Below are 16,767 nucleotides of genomic sequence, written 5' to 3'. Positions count from 1 at the left end.
CTAAATCCCCATGAAGTTCACTGGGTGTTACTGTTGTATACACGCCTAATTTTAAACCCTACTGTGCACTCTGTATGACCTGCTTTGCTATGGCTGGTTACAACCCTCCCAATACCACAAATTGCAAAATAAACCAAATAAATTCTCTATGGAAAAATAAACAAAGTGCCACTACATGGGGGGTAAGTAGCCATTCGGTTTTGCACTCATAACCCAGGTTCCAGGGAGCCATGTGGCAAATACCTTTTCTATCCCCGTTTCTAAGACTCCTAATTAGATGGCTATGGGAATCCAACAACAAGGACAAGAGTGCACTCTTCCACTCATGTTCCCCAGCAACCAGTATCAGAGGAATAAATGAGCAGCATTATAATAATTATATTTTATTAAAATTCAAAACTACAAAAATTTCACATATACAAAGCATTAAAAAATTCTTTAGTTTTTTCAACTTCCCCTCCCGTTTTCCACAGTGTTTTTAATTTCTTCCCCTTGCTGCACCTTACCTTTTTCCCCTTACATCATAACCATCATACAACAATCTCTAATTCCTTCTGTTGCTCATAGTTCAAATCCTGCTCACGAATTCATCATACTATAATATTTCTTTAAATGTTTTGAAAAAGACTTCCATTCTTCCACAAAAATCTGACTTTTCATTAAGCAGCTCCAAAATAGCTTATTTTTTATATACCAGGTTCCACAAAAAGTTGTTAAATAGGGATTTTCAGAAAGAACAAGTTTAAAAGCTTCATATAAACTGGCAATATTTTTGGGTACAGAATAATATTTTTGCAAGTATTTTTTAGACAGCCCTGTAAGTCCAACAAGCAAGTAAATACAAAATCTGTTTTAATTCAGAAACAATTAAGGTAAGAAAACTGTCATAAACTTCATAACTTTGGACAACAGTAAGTTGCATATGATAGGAAACAAAAATAAAGAATACTGTGAAGCTGGAATTTTCCAAGATATCAAAATGGTGCCTGGGAAGTCCACCATACAAGCAAACACTTGCCTCTCCTTTTAACATAAAGGAGAATAGCCAAAGAGAACCAGACTAACCAAAATGAACAGGAACATTTACATGCCTTGTAAATACTAGCCTCAAGTACATAAGTACTCCTAGATTCATGTAATCTGCAAGAGCATCTACTATACACATTTCACTTTCATCAACATACCATGTTAATAAACACTAGAACTTAGTACCAGGAGCACACCTTACCTCCCAGCCTGCAACTATCAGCAATTATTCCAGATGTCTGTGGTTGAAAGAATATGCAAACTGTTGGATCATTTTGCTGACTGCTTGGATGAAAGTTAATGGGTTTCCATTCTCAGCTCAAACTTAGGAAATGCTCCAAAGAATGACCTTATCTTGAAAGTTTTAGTTTCCAGGCATTAAACTAGCCACAAACAACCTTACTTTCTCTTATAGCAGTAAACACAAAGCTTGACACTACAATTAGTCAATACAGATATATGAAATAGGGGCCATGTTGAGATTATAATCTATTGTTTCAGTGACTGGAATCAAGGGGCAGCAAACCTCAGGCTTATGCTGCCTCTTCTTTTCACCTTATTTAGTACTAATTTATGTGCAAGAGGAAGAGAATTAATGCTTCTGCTTTCACTTTGGAACAATTACAGTGCCATGTTACATTTAAACGTGGGAGAGCTCAGTTTGTTCAAATTAAAGTTAGTTAAACCAAGATGCACTGGTCCATGGGGTCACGAAGAGTCGGACACGACTAAACGACAACAAAACCAAGATCTGAAACCAGTTTGATAATAACGTTTTTTATATAGCCCTTTCACATCACTATGAATACTTGAAAGCACCATACAAAATGCACTTCACATGCATTATCTAGTTGTAATACTTATAACAACCCTATAAAGTAACTGAGCATTATTATCACACATACTGCAGATACAGAAGCTGTGTCTGAAAGAGCAGCTTGCCAAAGGCCGCATAGCAAATTTATGGCAGAGGTGAAATCTGAACTGAGGTGTTTTGATCTGGTGTTTGTTTAAACTAACTTTGTTTAATCCTCAGCTTCCCAATTCAGATGAAATATAAAACTGTAGTTTCATAATATGTAGTTCTGAAATATTCTGAAACTGTAGTTTCAGAATATGAAACTGTAGTTAGTTCCAGCATAAAAACAAAAGCTGCAACTCTTTCTGAGGCATAGAGGAAAAAGAGAGAGGACAGTGTCATGGACAGTTTCAGGTCATCTGAGTCAAAGTTTCGGTGAATATGATGTCAAATATGATGCTGGAATACATCATGTTCCATGTAAAATGCTGAAATAGTTGTAAATATCTCCTGACTTAATGAATCGCTCTCTAGTTAACTGACAAGAATTGAGTTTTTAAATTACTTTGAATTTTATAAGTTCTGAGCTTTGACTAGGTCAGACAAATTCCAACTCTCATCTACTTAAACAACATGGGTAATAGTAAAAAATGATGGAAATTAGAGTTCAACAACTGAAGGACTGCAGGTTCCCAATCTTGAACTAGGTTCTGGGTTTTTTGCACTATATGAAGCCACTTTTATGCCCATTTTTTAAAGTATACTGGAGACTGCAAAGGCTAAGAAGATGCTAAAATGCACATGCAGAAATGCAATCATGGACTTTCTCTTAGGACAGTAGGTTGAAGTTTACTATATATTATCCAAAAAAACCAACATGCCATTAACCCTACCAATCATCTCAACAGCATAGGTTATATGGTCTCACAACTAGATTCAGACTTTGAGGAGACCAACTAAAAGTATGTTGATAGACAAAGTTTCTTTTCAGTACAGTATACTTAAGATTGCAAATCCTCCAACACTTAAAAACACTGAGTCCAATTCAGAATTTCTGAAGCAAGGACTGAAACCTTTAATGTGGTGTTATTATTTAAGTGCAGAACAACAGAAGGTTGATAACTGAGTAAGTCTGAAGTGTGCTATCAATCATTTGCAACCACTGGTCTGCACATACTCATATGTGAACATCCCAAGTCAGTGGTTCTCAAACTTTTTCCTCTGGGCTACACTTTCAAAATAAAAATTTGTTTGCGACACACCAAATTTTTAATTGATAAGAAATACATTGGGGCGGGGGGGGGGAGAAACAACAACTAGCAGTGCTTCATTTATAATACAGAACACAACTACTTTATAATATGATCACGGGACACCCAGAAAGTATAAATCACTGCAGAGTATAAAACAATCATTCCCACACACTTGATGCTCTTGCTCTCATTTTGAAAAGATATGTCCCTATTCTGCAAATAAAGAAAGATTTTTTTTGATACTATACGACACTGAAATGTTTAAATGTTTCTCCAATTGTCTTTGAATCTTCCCACCACTCGCCATCCTTTCCCACTACACTAGTGTGGCATGCCACACCCTTTGAGAACCACTGCCCTAAGTAGAAAAAAAAACTATTTAACTCACAAAAGCTTCTGCATGAACTTAGTGAAATGTAAAAGTGGTTTACTTTTAAATAGAGCCTTTCCAAGAGTCAGGATCTTAACTGAAACCATACTACACAGGTGATGTTGAAATGTTAGTTAATCTTGTTAATCCACACCCTACTGCACTTCCTGATAAGAATTGCTCATAACCAAGTTCTATGACATCATCAGGACCACACCTTGTGCCCTTCCAAAGAAGACATGTTTTGCCACTTTTAAGTGAGGGGAAACAGTGGTGCCTCATTTATGACATACCTTTGGTGAATTAGAGCCCACTTCACAGCTCTCATCAACAAAAGTTTGCACCACAATAAATGTATTTTAAAAGACTTGTTTTTTGTTTTTTTCCTAGCAGAGCAGCATGTCTGGAATTGGTAACCAACTGAGGAATTTGTCACCATTCAGACAAAATTATTCTGATTCCAACCTGCCAATTCTGATTCCAACCTGCCAAAGAGCAAGTAAAACCAAAACACCCTTCAATGGCAGGATACTATAAGATAAATGTGTTTATTCTGCCTTCCATAATATCAAAATTTTAGAGTAGCTGCCACTACAGCACAGAGCAAAAAAAGTCCCCATGTATCTTTAAGACTAATAAAGTGGTTCCCAATTGGTGGTCTGCTCAACCCACCCACATAACTAAAACTATCATCAAAATTTTCAAAAGTAGTGGGTTCATGACTTGGCCTTTGAAAAACCACAGTAGTTAGCTAATTGGGAACCACTGGACTAATAGATTAGGCTGCAATCCTAATCTTGTTTAGCTGGTCATATAACCTATTGAATATAATAGGATTTACTGCTGAGTATTCATTGTTAGGACTGCACTGTATGTCTATGAAAACTTGCATCACAATATGAGGCCCCCTTCATTATGTACAGTTACACAAAAGATAATGACAGAATAAATGTGCTAAGAGCTTTGTGACACTTTAGGGATGTTATGTGTAAAGACAAAGCCACAATCCCAAGCCGCTTCTTGAGCACTCACAGTAAATTGCAATGATGGGGTGAGGACTTCTAATTTTGACCCACAAGAATTGCTTTCTGATTTAAGTAAGCAAAATTATTCAGCTTACTCAAAATATGGATAGTGAACCACAGACAGAATGATAGCAAAAGATAAAATAGAAGAAGCAGATCTGCCATAAATTACAACATTTTAACAAATCTCAACAATATTGCACTTCCTCTTTTCAGAAATACCTCACCCTGCTTTAGAAACTCATTTAATGTATCATTCCTTCCAGGTATCAGATACAATACACAACTTACAGAAGGCCTACTCTCCTCCTGAAAGTCTTCTAGCTCTTTTGACTTAATGCCCAACTGGATCAGACTCACAGTGGTGAGAAAGAGGGATGGCACAACAGGAAGTAAAAAAAACTCACTGGAAACTACCCCATACTAGGTGTGAGTGCAGAGGGCATATTTACATGTATCTAACTGCCTTGTTCCCCTTTTTCACACAACCCCCCCTCCATTCATTTGAGGCAGCAGGAAGGAGAGGAGAGGAAATCTCAGAGGGGAAAGTCAGATGGGGGAGAGGGTAGAGAAAAGGCAGGAAAGACATGAAGGCATGTATAGACCACAATATTTTTCTAATGTTTTACAGTTATTGGGGGGGAGTGTGCTACCCCAAAGCAATTACTGTATGCACATAAGACTAAGTGGAGGAGAAACAGTCTCCTCCAAGTGTGACTGTAAAAGAGCCTTACTTGCAAACTGCTCTTAGGGAGTGTGTTTTTTCAATCAAGTGGTATATAAATTTTATCAAAACAGTAATAAATAAATAAATCAGCCTGCAAGCTCCATCTTGGAGTCTCTAAGCTGACCTCATGGCTGCAAGCTTTGCACTTTTCCCCATTAATGTATTTTTATTATTTTGCCTCGTTTCACCTGGGCTTTGTCTAATAAAGAGTTCTAGAGAACTCAAACGACTGCTACACAGTAGTGACATTTTTGGCTGCTTCTAGTAAAAGGGTTACCCAACCGTGGGTTTTTATTTGTTGGTTTTCCCCTTAATGGGTCAAACGGCCACCTTTGCATATGTATGTGTGTGTGTGTGTGTGTGTATAGTTATACTTTTCATAATTACAGTTTCTTCTTTTACGTAGAGCCCGGAGCTGTCCTTTTAAACAAAAAAGCAGGAGAGGGGTCGAAATAAATAGTGTGGCGGCGGCAGATAGGAGTGAAAGGAAGACACAAGAGAGTGTGGAGGAGACTCCCCGCCACCCTCCCTTTTCAAAATGGGCCCAATCCAACAATTAAAACACACCGAAAAAGAACTGAAGCCGCTATCGGGGAAGGGAAAGGAAAGAGCGGCGGGGGACCCAGAACCGGAGTGGAGCGGGAGCCGTGAGGGAAGCTGCCCCCGGGGGCAGGAAGGAACCTCGGCTGCTTAGCTGGCTGCTTCCCGGGGCGAGGGAAGGAGGGAGAGGGAAAAGGAAGGAAGAAGCGGGGGAGCCACTCGCCCTCCTCCGACGCGGCCTCGCCTCGCCTCACCTCCGGCTCCGGCCGCCCAGGAGCAAAGCACGACGAGCACCCTCAGCAGCACCATCTTCTCCGCAAGGCCCCGCCGCCTGCCAGCCAGCCAGCCAGGCGGCCGCCTCTCCTCCTCTTCCTCCTACCCACAAAGCATCCGCCCCGGCCGGAGGAGGGGGAGGAGGAGCCGAGCGGCGGCGCCGCCGCTGCTGCTGGGGCTGTTCTCCTTCCCCTTCTCCGCCTCCCGTCGGCCTCGCCTCAGGCGCCCACCGAAAGTGCCTCGGAACGAGCTCCCTCGGTCGCCTCAGAGTCCAGTCAGCGCGCGCACCCGCGCACCCGCGCACTCCCCCCCTCCTCCCTCAGTCCTTCTTTCTTCCCCCTCCCGGCCGCCGCCGCTGCTACCCTCTTTCTTCCTCTCCGTGCGCGCGCACGCCCGGCCGCCTCCGCTCAGCCACTCAGGGGCGACGGAGGTGAGCGGCGCCGAGCACGCAAGCGCTGGGAGATCGCCGGGGAGGCGAAAGGAGGCGTGGCTGTGTTTAGGCCCGCCTCCTCGCCCTCCGGCGGTCGTTGCTTGGGGCCACGCCCCTTACAGTCTCGTGTTTTCTTCCTTTCTTTCCCGCCCGGCACAAGGCAAAAGCCCGCCTCCTGCCTATCACGTGGCCCGGGGTTGTTATTGTTAACTTGAAGGCCTTGGCCGGAGCCGGCTGGCGCGTGCGCAGTGGGTCCCTCCCCTGGGGCGGGAGTGAGGGGCGTTGTTTTTTCCTGCCATCATTGTTTCCTTAAAGGGGAAGGTGGCGGCTGGGTCATGGCTGGGGCAGCGGCGTGCAGCAGATCTAACCCGCTGTATTTGCAAATCCTTTCGCAGTGCAATTTTTTTTCTTGATATTTGGCCTTCTGGGGAGAAAAACATTCTAGCAAAAACTACATGGGAGGATCTCGTCTAATCCGTGATCTTTTCTACAGAATATCACAAAGGTTTTGCAAGTGGATCACCTCTAAGCTTTCTGAGGCTTTCCCCCCATTATAATGGGTGTGGCCTGTTTTTGTTTTAAAGAGACATGCAATAGTAACCCAACCGAAAAGGTGTTGGGACCTTAGTCTTGCCCATGTAGCAAACCTTAGCTGCTCTGTTGAATTGCTAATATGTTGTTTATGAAGAAATATTGTACTTTTATTGAAGCTTTCCTGACTCCAGCTTCTTGGTATTAGGGCAATCCGTTGCAAGGTTTAATCACAAGGTATGCTTCCCAAACCACTGGGATACCGCATGGAGTCAAAGTAGGCCTTCACTTTCAATAAACCGTAACAGTTTTTCACAGAACCAGAACTGTAGAGTTAGAAGGGACCCTGAGGATCATCTAGTCCAGTGTTTCTCAACCTTTTCCCAATTGTGGCCCCTTTCCAACCTTGTTTCCTTCCTGTGGCAGCCTGACCTACCAGTAGAAAGGTAGCTATCTAAATGTTTTATTTGTAAATAGAACAAACAAAATTATAATTTTTATAATTTATACAAAATACAATTACATAAAAAAATATACTTTAAGTATTTTTCCATCAATGTGACCCTTGCGCTAAATGACCAGAAACAAGCTTTTTTATATCTGGTTTGATTGCTCTGAAGGATAACCGAAGATCACCTTTGTCCATTATGTTAAGGCAATTCTGTTTTAGGCTGAGTAACTTCTTTGGCAATCACTCATAGCTGAGTAAGATTGTGTTCTGCGGGACCATCACCTTGTTGTGGGGAATGGGCTTGTATGTTCCTATGATCCTTGTGAGCGGAACCGTCAGGAATCTCGTACTCCCAGCATGGCCACCCAAGGTGGTAAGGTCAAAGGGGAGGAGCTAGACAAAGAATGATCCAATAAGTCCAACAGCAGAACAGGTGGAAGATAACAAGGCTGAGTAACATACCTCCTTTCACAGTAGTACGGTACTTGCATGAAAAAACAGCACCCCACGCACTAACACTGCTGCAGCCACGCACGTTACCCGAGACATACGAGATGCAGACAGCTTGGTGCATGCAGCGGTGGAGTACGGAAGTGGGAGGGAGAAGGAAGCGGAAGCGACGTTGCCACAGAATGTGTGTGGGAAGCACCATCACTTCTCTGTTCACTCTACAGTGGTACCTCGGGTTACATACCCTTCAGGTTACAGACTCTGCTAACCCAGAAATAGTACCTCGGGTTAAGAACTTTGCTTCAGGATGAGAACAGAAATTGTGTGGCGGCAGCAGCAGGAGTCCCCATTAGCTAAAGTGGTGCTTCAGGTTAAGAACAGTTTCAGGTTAAGAACGGACCTCCGGAACGAATTAAGTTCTTAACCTGAAGTACCACGGTACTTCTCTGTTTTCTGTTTTCTTTTCTTGGTTACTTCTCTGTTTTCTTCACTTCTCACTTCCCTCTGTGGTCCCTAGTCACATGCTGAGGCCCCCCATTTGTGCAATTTTCACCTGTGGCCCCCTTGTAATATCTGGGGGGGGCAGGGGGCCATATGGCCTCCAGTTGTGAAACGCTGATCTAGTCCATAGAAATATGCAGCTGTCCCATACAGGAATCAAACCTGCAACCTTGGCGTTATCAGCACCACTCTATATATATCAGGTTTATATCAGGAGTCGGCAACCTAAGGCCCATGGGCCACAAGCGGTCGTTTAACCGGCCCATGGACCCCCGCCACCCACTTGGTTTCATGTGTGCGTGCACTCTGGCCCTCTGCAACGTCTGCAGGACCATAAACCAGCCCAAGCCACAAAAAACTTTCCCGACCCCTGGTTTATATAGAGGAGTCTTCGCAGTCACAGTCAAGGAGTCATCACCAGCCTTTAAATAACATTGTGACACTAGAGAGTTTGAATGTTATCGATTTGGATAGCTCAAATTTAATGAAACAGAAGGCATTGCTACTCTAGCACAAAGCTCAGGACTATGAGTTTGGAGCCTTAGAGGATGTGATGATAAGAGACAAAATTGCTTTTAGCATCTTTGATTGCAACTTAAAAGAGAAACCTACTGAGCATTCCAGCCTCACACCTTTTCAAGCAATAAACATTTTCAGAGCTCAAGCCCTTACAACTTACAATGCCTGTATACACTCAAAATAACAAGCAAAGGCACACAGTGCACCAGGAGGCAAAGACTTATGTATTTATGTGCGGTCTGCAGTTCCTAAGGACAGCTCCTCAGCTCTTGGCCATTCCTGCAAGATATGTGGCAGTGCACATAAACCAAAGCCTTGCCCTGTCTCTGGAGTCTCATGCCCCAATTGTGGGGACCAAAGCCATTTTACAAATATCTACAGAAGGAAGCATGCTGCTTCATCCAAACAGGAACAAACTGTGGAGTCCCAGCTGTAGGTATGTTAACAGCCTCCCAGGCTGCAGAAAGTGCAAATGGTTCCCAGCCATGGTTCACTGATATTAATATGGGTGGGAGGTCATTCAAGAGACAGGGAGCCACCACAGAGAAGACCCATCCACATATCAATGGGATGGTTGATATGAAAAGATACCCTTCTTCAGATATTTCGGTCTCCAGTCATTGTAGGGCTTTACATGTCACCTTAAATTGGGCTTAGATATGGATTGGCAACCAGTGAAGTTCCCTTGATCAGTATGTATGGGTTCAATCCGCTGTGTCCATCAACACTCTGACCACTGCATTCTGCACTAGATGCAGCTTCCAGGCTGTCTTCAGTCCCATGTGGAGCACAATGTAACAGTTTGACCTTGAGGCCACCCAAGCATGGATCTAGTAAGCTATGTGGAATAAGTTCCAACATTTGGGACTTTTTAGTTTAGAGAAAAGGCAAGTCAGAGGTGTCACGATAGACCAGTGTTTCCCAACCTTTTTTGGGCAAAGGCACACTTGTTTCATGAAAAAAAATCTCGAGGCACACCACCATTACAGCCCCGTGACGTCAGCGCGCAGCGTCACGCCGGGAGGGACATGAATTGCTAGCAAATTACATAATCACCTCCTTGAGGGCTGGCTCATCTTCTCCGAAGGCAGAACCCCATTAATTAACAGGACAGACTCACACCATAGCCAAGACGAGGGGGGAAAACCTCAGTCATGCACAGTCATGCACATGTGGGGGCTAAATGAAGACGAAGACCGGGCAGAGAGCAGGGTTCAAATCACCCCACCTGGCCAGGACAATCCCTGGGTGCTCCCTTGGGCCACTCGCCTGACCCACCTCGCAGGGCTGTTGTTGCGAGGATAGCATGGGGAGAACCACGCGCGCCCCCGGGAGCTCCTTGGAGGAGAAAGCAGGCGATGAATGCAATGCACGAAATATATGAGAGGCGACCAGGTTTTGCAGGTGAGGGGCCCCCGCCAGCCTCCGCTTCCAACACCCGGCGCAACGACGCCGAAGTTTCCCCCCGGGCTCGGCTCGGGGAGCAGCACTGCTCCCCCCGGCTCCCCTTCGCCCTCCCGGCTCTCTCTGCCGCCCACTGGGGACCCCCCTCACCTGCCAAATCCGGAGTGCCGGTAGAAGTTGCATGCATGCATGCAGGGCGCCGCGTTGCCATTGCATTGCACTGCACTCCATGCAACGCCTGCACGCATGCATTGCCTTGCACGCCCGCCAAGGGGTCTCCCCGCGGTCCGATGCGTCCCCTCCGGCGTGGATGCAGCATTGCAAAAATAACACACACACCCGACGCAGCCCTACCTGGGGGGCAGCCTCCGCCTCCGCCGCTCTGCCTCCGCGGGGATCCCCAGGCTCTATCCTGCCGCCCGATCTCCGCGGGGGCGCAGGCAGGCTGCGCGGGGTCTGCGCGGAAGAGCCCCTGCCCGCCCGGCCGCCGCCGCTGCGCTCCTTCCATGGCCGGGAGAAGAGCGCTTCAAACAAAACGCCCGGCCCGCCAGGCCACGCTGGGAAACGTAGTTCGCGCACCCTGCGCGGGCGTGGAGCCCAAGGGCGAGGGGACTACGGATCCCGGCAGCCCCCGCGCCGGGGACGGAGGGGGAGAGACCGGGTGCAGGGATGGAGGGACGGGTGGGCGAGCGAGTGAGTGGCAGCCGCCAAGCCTTGGCCGAGAGCCAGGAAGGGCCTCCCCGGAGGAGGAGGAGGTGGGAGGCGCAGAGCGGGAGGGAGGGAGGGAACCCCAGGGGTCATCTAGTGACGGCGCCCCAATCGAAAATTTGACTTTAAAAAAAAAAATCAATTTTTTTAATTTTTCCCGCGGCACACCAGGCAACATCTCGCGGCACACTAGTGTGCCGCGGAACAGTGGTTGGGAAACACTGCGATAGACAGATATAATGTTATGCATGGTATTAAGAAAGTGCATTCCCAAATATTAGAACTTGGGGCATCCAATGAAGCTGAATGCTGGAAGATTCAGGACCAGGGGTGTGTCTAGGGCTCAGTCAGGTATTGTGCCTATGCACACTGGCTCGGAGTGGCTAGGAGCCCACCCGCCCCCATTCACACACTCCCAAGGCCACTCCTCCACTGCTCTGGGCAACCAGGTGAGGTGCACAGGCTCCTCTGGGCATCTCGGCAGAGGAATTCGGTTGCTGGCCTGGTCTCCAATACATCTGCTTGCTAAGGGCCCAAGAGACAAGGGCACTGATACGGAAAGAGGGGGGGTTGCCTTCCTTCACCCTTCCGCCAGAGGGTCCGAGGCGATGACCTCAAGGGCACCCAGCCCTACATTCACCCCTCAGCCCCCACACTGTTGCACAAGCACCACACCCTACCCAAGCCCTAAATTTAAAGTGCCTTTCCCTTTTCCACACGAGCGAAATAAGCCCAAACTCTTAAGCCCCTTTCTCTTAAGCCTCTCTCTCGCTCCATCTTTATCGTGGGTAGACCGTATCAAACTGTATCCCCCATTCGTTTCAATGGCTGCGTTCTACCCAATCAGAACCATGCATTCGCTTTGCAGAGCTAGCTCAGCGAGCTCCTGCACGCCTCATTTAACCTCTTGACAAGCTGCTGACAGCTCCCCGCTGGGAGAACAATGGAACCGAAACTCGTGAACCCATAAAAGTGTCAAATCTTGCAACAATGTATCTATTTTGTTTCCGACTTCAATTATCAATATATGAATGGACTGAAACTGACTAAAAACTTCTAAAATTCATATAAAATCAACCGCAGCTCCGATTTCCTTGGTTTTGGTGTCGATCGACTCAGTTTCTTCAGGACTCCATGACACCTCCTCTGCCTCCATAATCCCTCGAGCGAGGAGTCACGTACTCAGGAAGACCCTAATCCAGTCAAATCACTCTGCCCAACCTTTCCTCCGGGTAATGCCAGGTGGCAGACTTTACATACTTGGACTATTGTCTTCTCATCATCGGTACTCAGGAAGCACTTATCCGCACATATCTCCAGCTCTGCATATTCCCCCTCCCTCCTCCATATGTTAATCTGTGTAACCCAACCTCTCCTTTAAATATTCATGATGTAATCTGTGTAACCCAACCTCTCTCTAATGTATTCATGATGTAACTATGATGTATTTTGCACTGTATTCTGGGACATGGAGGGAAGTTTCAAAAACTCATGTCGCCCCTTTCTCGGGGTTCAATCTCGCCTTGAACCTGTTGCGCAATAAACTTGGATCTTCTGCAGTTTGCTCCAGTCTCCGGCTGAACTCATTTTCTTCCGCAGGGACCCACGGACCTAGTCCGACGAGCTGGGTGGCAGAGTAGCCCCGCACCCAGATTTTACCGTAACAGGCACCAATACAGCTCCTTGTCAAGGGCACAAGGGAGCTTAGGTACACCTCCATTCAGGGCAGACTTCAGGAAGTATTGCTTCACACAGCATATAGTAAATGATGGAATTATTCTTTTGGGGTGGAAGATTACAACAGCAAGCACTGCACTGCACTGCACACATCTGTTGGATTAGGGTCTGGGAGACCTGGATTCAAATTCCCACTTAGCCATGATGCCCACTGGGTGACCTGGAGCCAGTTGCTCTCATTCAGCCTAGCCTACCTCATGGAGTTGTTGCAAGTACAGTGGTCCCTCGGGTTACATACGCTTCAGGTTACAGACTCCGCTAACTCAGAAATAGTACATTGGGTTAAGAACTTTGCTTTAGGATGAGAACAGAGTTTGTGCAGCGGTGGCGCAGCGGCAGCAGGAGGCCCCATCAGCTAAAGTGGTGCTTCAGGTTAAGTACAGTCTCAGGTTAAGAATGGACCTCCGGAACAAATTAAGTACTTAACCCGAGGTGCCACTGTATAAAAAGGGGAGCAAGGAAAATCGGGCAACCCCCTGACCTCCTTAGAGGAAAGGTGGAATATAAATACAACCATAAAAGTGTCTTAGAACACTGTTTTATGAAAATATTTGTAATATATGAGTTAGGTTCCTCTGGCACTAGCAAGAATGTACAGGTGTCTCCTGTCTAAGAGTCTGAATGGCAGAGCTAGATATTGGTTGGCCACTGGTGGAAACAGGATATTTGGCTTGATGGGCCTTTGATCTGTTGCAGCTGCATGGGTTTTATTCAGTTGCTATCTGTGCTGGATGGACAACAGATCAAACCAATGGTGTATGTGACTTTGGCGTTCACTCAAGGGCTGCATAACATTTTAGAAAGTTTGAAATGCTTTGCTATGTGTATGCATGTTTGTTGGAATATAATTGGCACTTTGGGGGGGAAATAACTAATGGGTGTTATTGAAAGCAAGTTACACTGCTTAAAAGGCTTTATTTTGAACCGAGTGATGTGAGAAGCACTGTATTGTTGACACAGAAGGCCTCCTCTCCACAATTGTGTCCTTTTTGACTGCACACAGGAAACAGCTGTTTCCAGAGAACACAGATGAAGTTGAAAACAAAAGGCAGTTTCTGGCTTTGCTGTCCCATAGTGCCATGCAGCTGTGGCTTGTCTCATGTAGCCCTCTGTGATGAGTATATTCCCTTGATGTATTTTTATTCTTTTGCAAAGAGGTGTTGTGGGGCGGGGCAGGAAGCCCTGCCTTTTATTTCACTAGAGGGGTATGCCTGTCATCTCCTGAGGCACTTTTTTGCAAATATTCTGCATGTAAAATATAAAGTTTCATTCCCCAACAGAGAAATCCACAAAATAAGCTAAGCAGAGGGGGGAGAAAAGCCAAGCTGACACTTTGAAGGCTTGTGGCTATGATGGCTGTTATGCAAACACCTGCACTTCAGAATTTACCACTTCCTTTTAGGTCTTGGTGCAGATTAATCCAAGCAGAAGTCCCTGCCCCAAGGAGCTTACATCAACAGTTTTACCATGAGGGGGGACAATGAGAGAGGAGGGGAAAGAAAATAAAGGTCTTTATACAGGGATGATATTTGGATTCTCCCTCCCTAAGAGGAATCCTACTCAAGGTTTTATGTATGTGTTTCATTTATATTCCACCTTCCCTCTAAGGAGCCCCTTTTAATCCTCAGGACAATACTGTGAGGAAGGTTAGGCTGGGAGTGATGGGTTTCAGGGCCAAGTGGGAATTTGAAGCTGGGTCCTCCATGTGCGCTAGTCTGGTACACTAACAGCACCACACTGTTACAGAGATTTTATATGGGTGTGAGTGAGGGGGCTGCCTACAGCACCTGGCTTTGGGTATCACTGAAAGGCTGGAAATTGTGCTATTTCAGTTACATAAATATTTTCTCCCTGGAAGAGGCACCTTTGGGAATCTGCCTCAAGTGCCAAAATAACTTGGCTCGCCTTGGACATGGCAAGCTGTTTTGAGCTTTCTCTGTGAGATGCCACCAGGCTTTCCCAAGAGGTATTGTTACACCCACTGATTTTTGTCTAGAAAAAGAGGTGCCAGAATTCACCATGAACTCCTCCCTTGTTCCCTTATAATGACAATGGCATCCACCTTAGAGTAGCCGGAACTAAGTTCTGGCAAGTTCTGGCTGAAAAAAGCCCTGGATACATCCAGTGCAGACAGGTGTCCTGGTCCTCTGTATGTAGTACATTACTTTAGGTAGTTAGTATTGCCTATATAAGAAACCCAGTGGATAACAGAATTATAATCTAAGTAAGAGTGCAGATGGAGAGAGCAGAATGGGAGGAAGCAGTTATAATGTGGGGCAGGCATAGGGTGCATAAATTGATTGAGCATAGAATGCTATGCTTGTATGTACAGTGGTACCTCGGGTTACATACGCTTCAGGTTACATACGCTTCAGGTTACAGACTCCGCTAACCCAGAAATAGTACCTCGGGTTAAGAATTTTGCTTCAGGATGAGAACCAAAGTTGTGCTCCGGCAGCGTGGCAACAGCGGGAGGCCCCATTGGCTAAAGTGGTGCTTCAGGTTAAGAACAGTTTCAGGTTAAGTACGAACCTCTGGAATGAATTAAGTACTTTAAGCCGAGGTACCACTGTATTGTGTTTGCATCAGACTCTTAACTTCAGGGTCTTGGTTTCAAACCCTGCATTGGAGAAAAGTTTCCTGCAGTGCAGGGTGTTGGACCAGATGACCGCCCCCCAATCCCCATGGTCTATGATTCTGTGAAAATATTTTGCAAAGAGAACTTTGCATTAGGCATGCTTGTCTCTAGCTAATGCAGCACAAGGGGATAGATGTTTCCATTTGATGATTTATGCTAATTGATGACTCATTACTGTACTAGAGAGTCTAGCAGAGATCTCTCACAGAAGGAAGATGGACCCTAAGAACACAGCGTCTCAAGCAGTGGATGGAGCCAACAGCAGGAGGAGTTGTTGTTGTTGTTTAGTCGTTTAGTCGTGTCCGACTCTTCGTGACCCCATGGACCAGAGCACGCCAGGCACTTCTGTCCTCCACTGCCTCCCGCAGTTTGATCAAACTCATGCTGGTAGCTTCAAGAACACCATCCAACCATCTCATTCTCTGTCGTCCCCTTCTCCTTGTGCCCTCCATCTTTCCCAACATCAGGGTCTTTTCCAGGGAGTCTTCTCTTCTCATGAGGTGGCCAAAGTATTGGAGCCTCAGCTTCACGATCTGTCCTTCCAGTGAGCGCTCAGGGCTGATTTCCTTCAGAATGGAGAGGTTTGATCTTCTTGCAGTCCATGGGACTCTCAAGAGTCTCCTCCAGCACCATAATTCAAAAGCATAAATTCTTCGGCGATCAGCCTTCTTTATGGTCCAGCTCTCACTTCCATACATCACTACTGGGAAAACCATGGCTTTTACTATACGGACCTTTGTTGGCAAGGTGATGTCTCTGCTTTTTAAGATGTTGTCTAGGTTTGCCATCGCCTTTCTCCCAAGGATCAGGCGTCTTTTAATTTCGTGACTGCTGTCACCATCTGCACTGATCATGGAGCCCAAGAAGGTAAAATCTCTCACTGCCTCCATTTCTTCCCCTTCTATTTGCCAGGAGGTGATGGGCCCAGTGGCCATGATCTTCGTTTTTTTGATGTTGAGCTTCAGACCATATTTTGTGCTCTCCTCTTTCACCCTCATTAAAAGGTTCTTTAATTCCTCTTCACTTTCTGCCATCAAGGTTGTGTCATCTGCATATCTGAGGTTGTTGATATTTCTTCCGGCAATCTTAATTCCGGCTTGGGATTCATCCAGCAGGATGAACAGCAGGAGTAGACGACTGTTTTAACAAGCAAGTTACTTAGGATCTGGGACCAGAGAGAGGAAAGCTTTTTGAACTTGTAATAAACAAAAATCTGCCCTTGTTCCCTTATGGGGGACACAAGAGCCCTTATAGAGTCATAGAATAATAGAATAGAATCATAGAATCATAGAGTTGGAAGAGACCACAAGGGCCATCGAGTCCAACCCCCTGCCAAGCAGGAAACACCATCAGAGCACTCCTGACATATGGTTGTCAAGCCTCTG

The 16,767-nt window shown here is 45.8% G+C and overlaps 1 protein-coding gene across 1 annotated transcript in view; it reads right to left on the bottom strand.

Moving 5' to 3' along the window:
* The window catches only part of ADAM10 (ADAM metallopeptidase domain 10), a 52,760-nt gene extending 46,401 nt beyond the window's left edge, over positions 1 to 6,359 (bottom strand). Inside the window, exon 1 of the mRNA XM_081170567.1 lies at positions 5,995 to 6,359. Within this exon, the coding sequence (XP_081026693.1) occupies positions 5,995 to 6,049 (55 nt within the window). The 5' untranslated portion in view covers positions 6,050 to 6,359. The remainder of the gene's footprint in view (positions 1 to 5,994) is intronic.
* Between the last annotated feature and the right edge of the window lie 10,408 nt (positions 6,360 to 16,767).

This window comes from Podarcis bocagei (genome assembly GCF_964188305.1).
Source record: "Podarcis bocagei genome assembly, chromosome: 14".
Lineage (NCBI taxonomy): Eukaryota > Metazoa > Chordata > Lepidosauria > Squamata > Lacertidae > Podarcis > Podarcis bocagei.
The sequence above is the reverse complement of the archived record's forward strand: the minus strand, read 5'-3'. Positions and strand labels throughout refer to the sequence as shown.